This window comes from Tympanuchus pallidicinctus, unplaced genomic scaffold (assembly GCF_026119805.1).
Source record: "Tympanuchus pallidicinctus isolate F22 unplaced genomic scaffold, pur_lepc_1.0 scaffold3, whole genome shotgun sequence".
NCBI classification, from domain to species: Eukaryota; Metazoa; Chordata; class Aves; order Galliformes; family Phasianidae; genus Tympanuchus; species Tympanuchus pallidicinctus.
In genome coordinates this window covers 34,071,199-34,084,205 of record NW_026294747.1, presented here as the reverse complement: position 1 = coordinate 34,084,205, position 13,007 = coordinate 34,071,199, and the positions used below count along the sequence as shown (strand labels likewise).

At 34.8% G+C, this 13,007-nt stretch overlaps 1 protein-coding gene across 3 annotated transcripts in view; it reads right to left on the bottom strand.

Moving 5' to 3' along the window:
- AKAP6 (A-kinase anchoring protein 6) overlaps positions 1–13,007 on the bottom strand; it is a 272,758-nt gene that overhangs the window by 145,956 nt on the left and 113,795 nt on the right. For all 3 annotated transcript variants that reach the window (XM_052694146.1, XM_052694147.1, XM_052694148.1), the window contains one exon: positions 12,371–12,493. In XM_052694146.1, the coding sequence (XP_052550106.1) occupies positions 12,371–12,493 (123 nt within the window). The remainder of the gene's footprint in view (positions 1–12,370; positions 12,494–13,007) is intronic.

Here is a 13,007-nt window from a genome sequence, read left to right as displayed (position 1 = left end):
TGCATGCCACAAATACTGTGAACACACATAAAATTTAGAAATAAACTCTTAGTATGTACACATCAAAAGGAGTGAACTATTTATTTAGGTATAAATACCAACAGAAGCAAAGGACGTTGTCAGCTGATGTACTGAGTGTGAGTTTTAGCTTTCAAACTACATGCATATATATATATAAGTTCTCATGAGTGGAAATTTCCTAACAAAAGGAAGAAGTGAACAAAGAACACTGAAAAGAACAGTCCTCAGTGAGTGCATCGGTGCTCATAGTTTCTCATGCTCACCTAACTGAAAATGTGACACATAAGAAAGGCAAATAGATTTGACAATGAAATAAGATTATATATATGTAAATCTATCTATCTATCTATATACAAATCTGCACAGCTAAAAGCAAAAGCAGATCAAAAAATTGTAATGTAGAAGGATCTTCAAACAGAGGACCTCTCCCATACCAGATATTTCCCATTGCCTACTTTTTACATACACGCTGTTAGAGTTACAATTTTCCAAATACCCTACTTTTTACTTAGGGTATTTGGAAAATTGTAACTCTAACAACGTGTGACCTAGGTACTCTGTTCCTCTCCTCTGATCTTCCCTGATAATGAACTAAGCTCTTGCATCTGAGAAGGGGGAAGGAGAAGGAAAGGGAAGTCAATTAATCAAAGCCATTTTTCCAGACACATTTGAAGCTATGGAGTAGTCTAAATATCATACATGAGCACATATACATTATGGAAAATGCATGGGCAATGGCCTCGCAGCTGCTTTTAAAACAACACATTAGTGTCATCCGTAGCAGTAAGGATATATAATGCAGTTTACAAGCTGCAACAAACAAAATTACCTTATGAAGTTCTCTGCATTTATTTCCTACAGTCACCACGCACATACATACAAATATCAACTATTCTTATTCAGCACAAAAGACAGACAAGAATCACATCTTTTTATTAAAGCTAGAAACTGTAAATAAAGACTTCAGAAGTGACAACTATTAAGTTCCAGGAGTGTTGTCTTGTAGTGACTACACGGAAACAAAGGACCTCACCCTTCACAGAATGAAGCTCAGCATTGAGTTTTAGGAAACCTACTGATTCATTGGATAACAGTACCAGGCAGCCAAGAAGGCAAATGGCATCCTGGCTTTTATTAGAAACAGTGTTGTCAGCAAAGGCGAAGAAGGTGATTGTCTCCCTGTATTTAACTCTGGTGAGGCTGCACAGTGTTCACTTTTGGGCCCCTCACTACAAGAAAGACACATTGAGGCCCTGCAGTGTCCAGAGAAGGGCAATGAAGCTGGTGAGGTGTCTGGAGAACTAGTCATATGAGGAGCAGCTGGGCGAGCTGGGATTATTTAGTCTGGAGAAGAGGAGGGTAAAGGGAGATCTTATAGTTCTTTACTGAGAAGGAGGTTGTGGCAAGGTGGAGGTTGGCCTCTTCTCCCATATAACTAGCAATAGGATTAGAGGACTTCAAGTTGCACCAGGGAATATTCAGGTTGGATGTTAGGAAAAAATTCTTCTCCCGAAGAGTGGTCAGGCACTGGAATGGGCGGCCCAGGCAATGGTGAAGTCACTGTCCCTGGAGGTGTTCAAGAAATGTTTAGATGTGGTACTAAAGAACATGGTTTAATGAGAAAACGTTGGTGGTAGTTAAACAGTTGGACTAGATGATTCAGAGGTCTTTTCCAAACTTGGTGATTCTATGAATACTCCAGAACCATAATGGGAAAAAAGCAGCATCTCCTGATCTACACTAGTTTCTGAACACCCTCAGACTTCCTTTTGTTTTTGTTTTTGTTTTTTTTAAATGAAATTTAACTGTTCGGAAAAAACCCAATGTACTCCCAGCATATCCTAATCTCTCCTCACATCTTATTGTCTGTAATTTAAATTTTCCAATAAATTATTTACATTTTTTGAGAAAACAACAACAGTACTAAAACAAGGATTTGTATATTTAAGTAATATTTTGGGTGAGAATCTAGCAATTTTAATTATAAGAGTTAGACATTGTGGCAACAGTCATGAACCAACATGAAACAACAAGTTGACTAATTCTGGAGAACTACCATACTCACATATATCATCTCTGTAACATTTTTGCAGATACCTGTCACTGTCTATCGAAAAAAGCAGTTCTGGCACATTTCTGTTCTACAGACAGTTAAGATACTTCATTAGTACTACCAAACTTCTGACAACATTTGTGCTGTGAGCTGGTAAGTAACCTGTGCTCTATCCAATACATAATCAGTTTGAAGCTACGTAAATACAAAGTAACTCCAGAGCAATAGAAAAAATATTTTTCTACTAGTATGTCAAAATGGTGATAGATATAGGATAATTATATATATAATATAGGTGATGGTATCGGGTAATTATAGAAACTTCTCTAGTGATTTTAGCTTTCAATCAGTGATGCATATTCTCCAACTTTCACTTGTCCTGACTTTACTTTTTGTCCCAGCACATTTATAAACAGAGAAACTGGTGGAAGTTTAGTGAAGATCAAGTAAAATATGTTAAAAGGTATAAATGGCAGAAGGCTATGAGAAACAAAGAGGACTGACTAAATGACAATTAAGAGAAAGGGATATCACTATCTTTTTTATACAAACATAACTTGTGTGGAGCCAGGAGCTGGACTCAATGATCCTCATGGTTTCCTTCTAACTATCAGTGATATTCAGTGAATCTATGATTCTAATCTGAACGCCAAGCAGAAAGACTTGTTAGCACAGTACATTACAAGAGGATACAGTAGATGGGACTAATGGAATTAAATTAAGAGAGAGAAAATTTAAGATAAATACAAAGGAAATTTCCCTTGAAAGCCAGATCTATTAGATTTTGTAATAATCTCCTAAGGGAAACAGTGAAAACTCTGATCCATGGAGACCTTTAAATTTTGACTGTAAAAGATGCAGAAGTGAGGACTGCAATGCAGCGAGCTTGTAGTGCAATATCCTAAGACTTTCATGTGCCACTGAGTTTCTGGCTGGCCAGATTCAAAGGGGCAGACTATTCCAAGTAGTCCAGAAATAGCTTTTGTGAAACCACCTCACCTCTTTTCTCTGTCCACAACTTCTATCATTATAGTATTAGGAAATCAATGTTTTACCCCTTTGTTACTTCTTAAATGTGAATAGCACAGTTCTCCTACCCTTAAATAAATATCTAAAGGGAAGATGTCAAAAGCATGGGACCAGCAACAGAACAAGGGGCAATAGGCACAAACTGGAACACAGGAAGTTCCACATGAACATAAGAAAAAAATTCTTCACTTTGAAGGTGACGGAGCACTGGAACAGGTTGCCAAGAGAGATGGTGGAGTCTCCTTTTCTAGAGATATTCAAGACCCACCTGGACATCTTCCTGTGTGACCAGCTGTAGGAAACCTGCTTTAGAAGGGGATTGGACTAGATGATCTCCAGAGGTCCCCTCCAATCCCTACAATTCTGTGATTCTGTAAATACTTTAGGATCCCCAATTTCTGTTTCTCATTCCTCCTTGAATTTGTCATCACTTAGGCAATTTACCCAAGTTTTGAACGCATAGCTTTAGATGTCAAAAAAAAGAGGATAGTCACCTACACTCTACAAGCCTTTTTGGCAATTTAGTTTAGAAATCACAGAGAGGCTATTTTAGCAGATATGTCAGTATTTCATATTTTAAACTCATGCTAATTTTTTTTGCTGCCTACTCTAATCTCTTTTGAGTTTCAATACATAAATTTCTATTTGTCATTGCCTGCCTGCATAATACAAATTTTTAATAAAATGTTAACTTAAGGCTTCCCAAATCAAGTCTCAGTTTCTTTATTATCAACAAACAAGAGATGCAAGCACAAAGGTAAGAAATCAAATGGACAAAATGGTCACAAGCAGGGTGAACCACACATCTAATAGTCCACCCTGCGTAACTATCCTTGATCCTTTCTGGTTTTCTAGAAATACTCAGGAAATAATCTTCAAAAGTCAGCATCTTCTGGCTCCTTTTTCTATCTAGATGACATTTGACTACTGATCTCATATGTTTCTAAGCACAACTCTTCCACAAAGACCTACCACTCTCAAAACCTACTATTTAAACAAAGTATGTTTATATTATGCTGTCCTAGCACATGCAAAAAAAGGCCAAGTGTGAATAGAGTTTTACAACCCAAAGATAAATTAATGGGGCATTATATCCTTTGCAAATACGGAATTACTAAGGGAAAAAAGAAAAAAGAAAAAAGAAAACAAACAAACAAACAAAAAAATACCCTCAGCACCATAAAGGTATATACTATTTAAACATAAACTAACCTACAGACTAAAAAGAGCACCTTGGAAATAAAAACACTATCTAGTTTCAGAACAATTCTTGAAGGATTTTCATATGATTGAAATTTCATGGGAATAAAATACAGATAAAATTTTCTTTTTATATATCTGCAGAGAAAAAGTTTTAGGCAATTTAAGGATTGGTGCCTCCTTAGCAAAATTTGTCTAATAAAATACATAAGATTCCAAATTATTAACCCAATACATCTGTAAAATTAAGAAATGAAAAAGGAATTCAAATAAAATATAAAGAAATATAAAGAAAATATAAAGAAATGAAAAAGGAGATGCAGAGAGAAAAATTTACCAATAACAACCTCTGTTCATGCTCTGAAATTTCTACATTTTTATTGAAATCTTTGGCAAATACCAAAGCACAGACAGCAACTGTATTACTTCCAACTACTTGAAGTGTGAATGATATTTTGCCTTTGAGAAACATGACTGAGAACCCATAGGAATAGACCATAGCTCTTGGGAACTGAAAACAAATATACTTTAAGTGTTGCATCCTGTTGGTTGTCCTTAGAGATCCTTTTCCTATACTCTTCCAATGATTTTCAATCTTAGATATTTTTCTCAAAATTGATTTCATTCCACTTTCAAAACAATTTTCAGACTAAATCTACATTGATGATACCAGCATACTAAAACTACTAAAGCAACAGCATACATTTTAATAGACATAAATTACAACTAAGTTCCTACATAATCATTATGCAGTCTATTAATAAAATAAGCATTAGTTTCAAATCAACGTGTTGTGGTTTTTTTTTCCTAAAGGTGTTTCAAAAGTTGTTACATTGATAAATTAATGTAAAGACCATTATCAAGTTGTCATTCCAAGACTATTCTACAATTGCTGTAAAGCTTTTAAGTCAGAACTCCAATGACATATTATATGTTCACTGCTCCACAAATATGTAATTCAAATAGATGCATAAACAAGAATATCATTTAAGTAACAACCTCACTCCTGTCAAATAAGACACTTTCTGTGCTCTATATGTGCAAACCATATCATAACTAATGGGATACGGATGGGCCCAGCAAACAGTGTTTGCTTTTAGTATAGCATTCTGTGGCCCTCTCATGCACAACTGTGGAAATTTGGGTTCACAGCAAAGAGAAGAAAAGGAGTGCTGAGAAGGCTTGAATCTATAAATAAAAAAAATATGTAGGTGCAATGTCCTTTTTTCTTCACAGCTGTGCAAAACACCTACACAGGGTTAAGTATTCACAAATTTGGACAGTAGGTTTAGGAGAAAAAAACAACTGATTCTCTTAACATTATTCAAGTCATTCAGTCTCTGGAAAAATGACAGAGCAGTCCAAAAATGCTATTGGTTTGCTCCTAAGTGGGAATGAATTATGGCAATAGCAGGTAGCAAGAATACCTGAGAACAGAAAATGGACATTTTCTTCCTTCATGAAACAGACATGGTAATAATACATGTCCCTCACAACAGTTCTCCTGTTCCTGAGGTGCTGGGAGGAAAAGTGTCACTCACTTCTCCATACACAGAAAAGATATGTGCGGGTTCTTCATTGCATTATCTTATAGGAAACAGCTTTAGATCAGATGCAATATTTCTGTATTGGTCAGCACAACAACACTGTCAGTAGCAGGATGTATACCTGAATTTTCTTAAGAGTTTGTTTTGTTTTTTTTCTTAGTCCCCAAAAAACTCACAAGATGCTCCAATTCAAAAGAACAATCTGAACTGTATAGAAACCTGTATTTTTCCCATTGTCAGCAACTGTACATACTGTGGCTCTAGACTGTAGTGCAGGCACAGCTGAATGCATTAAATGACAGCAACATTTAGCTCTGATGTTCTCATTTTCACTGAGGAAACAGAAAAGCTTACACGAATGTTATTTTGTTCCCAGAATTTGTAAGCTAAATAATACAACTGAAAATATACGTGCATTCTCTTTAAGGTTCATTTCTGAGCTTCAAATTAAGTCCTTTTATTTTCATGTGTTATTTTGAAACTGCTCATTTTAGTTTTTACTTCTGATTGACACATTCTGCAGACTGGTTCCTATATAAAATAACATGCATTCAGAAGCCAATGCATGCACAGAAGATCTTTTGTGGTAACAGCATGACAGTCAGAAACTGAAACTAACAATAGGCCAAACAGAACTAAAGCTAAGTCCTTAAAGAAGCAAGAGATCTGTCCGGTCACAGTGCTCCAACTCTTTATCATAATAATCGTGCAGATGCTATTGTATATTTTGAGGAAAAAATCTAAATTGGCTGCTATGGGCATCAGAAATGTTCATAGAGGAAAAACACAGTACGTAATTTAGTCATTTCAGAGGCTTTAATATCTTTAATAAAACCACTGTTATTATTGCCACCACAAAGACAGCCAGTAGATTAGCCCAAGGCATGTGTATTTAACATCACTTCCAGCAAGAACAGGTATTTAATACTTCTCTAAACTGATGTTTTTCAGGAAATAACATTTTCCAGGGAGATAAGAATGATTTTTCTTCAGACATAGCAGACTTCTTGCAATAAGATGATCAGTTATCATGAAAAACCACAGAAGCTTCTTTATGTTACCAACACAATTTCTTAAAGGCAAAAATTCGACCTATTTTCTACATGAAAGTGTCTGCTGTTTACAGCTAAGAAAGTGATGAGACATGATGTAGCCATAAATATTTCTATTGGATACAGGAAAACTTTCATTCTGTTTTCCTTTAGATAACAACATTCTCAAAACCCTCACACTTTAAGAAGAACTTCATTTTTTAAAGAACGGAGATGACAAATATGCTATCCAGAAGAAAAGTGCTGGAGTGAATCAACTTATAATTTCTCTTGCAATACTAGTGATACTTTCTGTGTGATTAAATGAATCTTAAAGGTCTCTTCCAACCCAAACCATTCTATGATTCAATGATATTTTTAAGTTTCAATTAGAAAGAACATATACTCCTGCCTAAAGCAAACAAAAATCTTGGGACAAACAATGAATTATTTTTAAGGAGGTCATTATCTCCCATTCTTTAAAGAGTTGCAAACCACTTTGTGCTGCCTTAAAGGAAGAGGAATCCACTAGTTCCTATCTTTTTTAAGGACAGCATATTTCCACAGCTGCAGTGAGAGTAAAGTGAAACGTCTGCTCTGTTGCAAACCGCAAATTTAAATGTAGGGAGATACAGTTCTACTCAAAACAGCAAGAGGCAACAAACAATTGTAAGTACATCATCAAGGGAACACCTACCATACCTTAGATTATTTTCAAGAACCAAAAATGTATCACTTTATACATCCAATCATTTATATACGTATAAAATGTTGCCTGTACTCAATGTTTCAGAACTTTAATTTACAGAATTTCTGAAGAATAAAAGTTTTAGGATAAAAATGACTGACTATTGGTTCCAAATTTCTAGCTAATTTTAACTCCAATGAAATATATTAAATAAAAATAAAAATTGCTTGCACACATCTATTAATAATGCAAGAAAGATTTAAAAGTTTGAGTAAATAAACTTCATTTGTGGTATTTCTTTAAAGAAGTCTTATATTATCTCGTTCTAAGTATGACGCAATACAGAAATGGCTTTGGGCAAAATACACATAAAAGCAAACAAATGTTGCACAGTTTGGAAGCTATCAAGAGCAAAACAAGAAAACGGAGTACACTAAAAACAAACAGGAAACTTAAGAATTTAGATTTAAAAATCCCAGGTCTCAATGAACATAACTATTTTACAGTGCCTTAGATTTAAACCTTTTCCTCAGTGGTTCCTCAGATTTCCTTATCTGCTATCTTACTTCTTTACCGTGCTAAAACAACGTAGCTGTATTAATGACGTATAAAGAGAAGTAAATAGTCAGTTTAGCAAACTAAAATATTCAAGAGCAACATTATGAATTATTTGTTGAGCCACTAAGAAAGTCTATCTGGTTTCAAAAGTACAGCAGTACCCATCTAGATAAATGCTTTTTTCTCATGAGCTGTCTTCAGAATACTAGTTTTGATGAGAACTGATTTCCATGTCACCATTTTCATTGACGTTACTTCATGGTGAAGACTCATAAAACTGAAATATTAATTTTAGTCACTATTTCAGGAGTCTGTGAAAGCGTATTTTCACTGACAGCTTCATGTTTAATGTTATGTAAAACTAAGTGTAAAGGAATGCCTGTTGAAAATCAGGGAGATAGGCTTTAAAATTTGCAATGGAAACCATCCACCAAGTAGAAGATTGCCTGTTTTGGGACATCTTATCCTAGCTGTAGACTACCTTACAATCGGAAGGAAAATTTATAATCATCAAACCTCATGGTTATTCATCATGGGATATTCTGCGAGACTTAAGTTGTAACTGTGATATAAGAATGAAAATCCAGTGTGTCCTACAATTAATAATTGTCATGTATTTGGCAATAAGAACAAGAACTATATCTGTGTGCAAAAACAATGACTGAGTGTATTCAGGCATTAATTCCATAGTTCCATTCCATTCCATCTCTGCATAGATGAAATAACGGGCTGACTAGGGACAACAGACCAACCTAAGAAGAGGCAACTGTTTGAGTGCCTTATCACCTTCACAGAAGTGATGCTAATTGCTTTAGGAGCTCTCACTGTGGGACCTTCAGACAGTCCCACAGACTCACGCATGCATCTCTTGACAGATCCTGGCCGATATGTAGATACTATATACATGCTTAAAAGCACTGATTAACATCTGGGGTAAACAATCTTGCCAGCTCAGATGTAAGAATTACCTAGAACAATAGCTTGGGGAAGTGTAACAGTTTAAGCTGAAAATTTTGTTAAGGGACTCTTGTAACAGAAATTCACATGGCCAACATCTTCAAGAGATTTCACTCCTTGTGTGAGCACTACCTCGTGCAAAGATTCTAAGAAATGTTGTAGGGTTTGAGGGTTTTTTTTGTTTTGATAATGATGCTGTCTTGAAGTGTCTGCATCACATCGTTTCTCAAAGTGCCAAAGATGTAGAAAAACAAGACAAAAAGTGAGGAATAAACTGAAGATTGAATCCATTACCAACTACGTGCACTGGGGCCCTAACATGACAATTAAGAATTGTACATGTTAGAAAATTTGTGGGATGCTCACAACCTTGTACTTGTTTCCTCTGTAAGACTTTTCTCAGCAAGTAGTAAGAAAAGGAATGAGTACATTTTTCTGCTTTCCTGTTCCCACATTTATTTTTCTTAGAATTTGACAGCAGAGATTTAATTCATGAATGCAAAATATTCTCTCTTTATGGCACTAATTCTGTTATTGCAACAAACATACTTCCAACAAAACAATATCACAGGTGGTGAAATTGATAATTTGTGCCAAGGGCTAAGGCCTTGTCTCTACTAATAAAAATAAAAATACTAATCTACTAGGTTTTCACTCCTTCTACGACCAGAAAATTTGCATTAGTGAGGAATAATAGTTATGAGGTTTGATAGTGCAGATGAAGTTTGCAGAAAAGAACCAATACATTTTCTTTCATTTCAGTTTAGTTTGCTACTAGAGTTCATGAGCCTGAAACCTAAATTTAAAAGTGTTAAGCTCCTTTTGCTTCAACATATCTCAGGTTAGTGGGACTACTTATATAACCTGAATGGCAAAAGAAAAAAATGAGCAGTGTACGCACCTTCCCAAAGGCCTTGATCAGTATTGTCTTACAATGATCAATCAAGGAAACTTTTAACTTTCAGCTCAATGTGATTTGAAGTTCATACACTTCTTTTTAAACACAGATTAGGATTTCTGTCAGGCAACTGCCACTGAAAAGCTGACAATCTAATTAATACAAATAACTATCTTCCTGTTATAAAAATGTTCTGTATTTTAATAATTCAATTCTGCTGTATAAAAATGAATATGATAGCATACGTTCCTGAAATTCAAAAGGAAAAGGCATAATTACTGTTTTTCAAATTGTGCAATGGTTTTTTGGCTGACACTATATGCCATGAAAAAAATTATAATACCATCAAACTAAAAGTGAAATGTTCATTTTAGACATTTCACTTCACATAAATAAAGAGCAGAACACCCCAAATATCCACCTTGTTTGATTAAATAGTAATCTTCAAGCATACAACATTTCAGGTACATTCCCACAATATAACAACAAAAAAGATTTCTTTTGCCCACAAATTAAAATAGTTATCAGCAGATGTAATACGAAGTACAGCTGGGAGCCTAAGAACTTACAGGGGAAAGTAGAGCTGTACAGGTGCCCACACACTCATTTGTTCTGACTGCCCCTGGCAATGAGCTTGTAGCTATTAGTCCACATTCCAATCCATTAGATAGCTTTGACCTTACCTCCCAAAGAACCAAAAAGCAAAGCTGAAAGTAATTTGCCTGCAAAGAGCTACTGTGCTTCTCCACATGGAAGAAGTAGAAAAAAGAATCTGACAGGGACTGACATGCAGCCTGGTGATTGTCCTGTTCCTAGGACAGCATAGGTCTGTCTTTTGTTATTCAATCAGAAAGGAAAACTACAATTCTACTCATAAAAACTCATGTCTCCACAAGTTTCATGTTGTAAGGGGAAAAACAAACTGAAATCACTAATGGCTTTTCTGAGGTTTCATCTCTCTATGTGCTCTGTGTCTTCAGAGCACCTGCAAACATAATGCTCCCACATTAACACATGGGAGCAAATGTTTTTAGTACAAGACAAAAATCCAAACTCTTTGCCAAAAAATAAAAATAAAAAATAAAAATAAAAAAACCTGCTGTGCAAGGCAAAACTCTTCATACTACATTTTATAGACTACAAACTGATACCTATATCACACTATATCTAGTTGCTGCTTGTAGGCACTATACAATAATGTTTAAGAACAAAAGACATAAAAGAGTTTGCTCTATAGCCGCAATTCTGAAAACACTTTTCCATTAGTTACTAATTTTGTATGTTGTAAAGCAACTAATTTTATAATGATCGTTCTAGTATAACAGTAGGAATTAAGATGACATTTCTTTCTGTAATGCATCAAATTACTTCCTGGGGCTGTCAAGTAATTTTTGCCACCAGATTATCACAGAATGGAAATGAATCTGAGCTTTGGGTGTTGATGTTTTGATGTAGGTTCATCTAATGCACTGTTCTATCCAGCTACGGTGTCTAACGCATCAGCTAAGAATAATTCTGATGAATAGGTTTGATTCAATTTACACTGGCAAGTACCTAAGATTGGGATAGAGGGAGAGGGAATTTCTTAATTTAGCCTTCTTTTATTTTTCCTTTTTGCCACAATGGTTTGCTTATCGAGATACCTACCCATTGAAAAGATTACATTGATCTGTACTCTTTAGCTACAGCATACAATTTTGGTTTTGAGGAATGAATATTTGGTTTAATTCAGGTCTTTTTTTCACTTGTCTTAGCCAGAAGCAGCTCTTGGCAGAATTCAGTGAAAGCCTCATGAGGTTTTTCAGATATTTCTCAATCTATGATTCTAGCCTGTAATATATTCAGAAGATTATTCATCCAAGTGTTTCCTACTTCCACCCAATGTTTTAGCTCTTTGCACAAGAACAAGGTTAGTGACAGTTGTATTAATTACTTGACAGAAATGCATATCAAGTAAAGTGATTGAAATAATTATTTCAAACATTTTATTTAAATGACTTTGTGCTATGTTAAACTGTAGAAGGGAGAATGAGTTCCTTACTATTAAGGAAGCTTTCTTAATATTACAACATTATAAAAATCCTAGAATAATCAGCAGAAAGAACAGTATTCTTTTTTTCTTTGGCTATCACAATTTTCATTCAATTTTGGAGATAATTTCTGAATTGTAATGTAATTTTGGATTTTAATTTAATTTTTAAAAAGCAATCAGGACTTATTTCAAATATAGAGGTAATTTGTTGGTATATTCATTAAAACAAATTGCAATGCTGCAGATCTTACATTAAAATAAAGATGCACACTAGTAATTAAAAAATAATAATCAAATAAAAAGCACCACAGAACACTTCAATTACTGATAACAATCATAGTATAATCTTGTCCTACCAAGTGTGTCTCCAGGTACAGTTTAAGACTGTCTGTCTCTGCTTTAGGAGGAGTCCAATTCTCTGTTGTTTCCATGGCTTCATTTAACCAGTGAATTAATTCATCCAGCTTGCTTACAAACCCCTTAACAGATAAGAAAAAAGAAAGAACAAGAGAAACAAATTTGTTAGTGAAATGACAATCTGAAAAACGTATGCTTCTTTTTTTTTAAACTGAAAATGTACTGTACAGGAAACATTTATCTTTTGCAAGCATACAAGGAAAAAAATACAATTAGCAAGTAGATTTCTAAATAAATGAGGTGCAAAACATTTTTGGGGGTATAATCTAAGGAGACATTTTAGGAGAGAACAAAATCTGTATGACTGTGGGAAAATGAAAATAAAATGAAGGTTTCAGAACACATGAAGGGAGTATACATAAAGCTGCATTGAGATTACAATGGCAATTGAGCTGAAGACCTTGTACTGAGGAGACTGGGTGTAGCAGGAGCACTTCTGGATGAAAAAGTGCTGAATAAAGCTGCATTAACAAGTTATACCTTGGCAGACTGAGGAAAGAAACTACTTGTCAGAATGTATGTCTTGTGATTTCTGTTTTGATCCCTTGGATGAGACGCAGAGAGAAGAAATTAAAC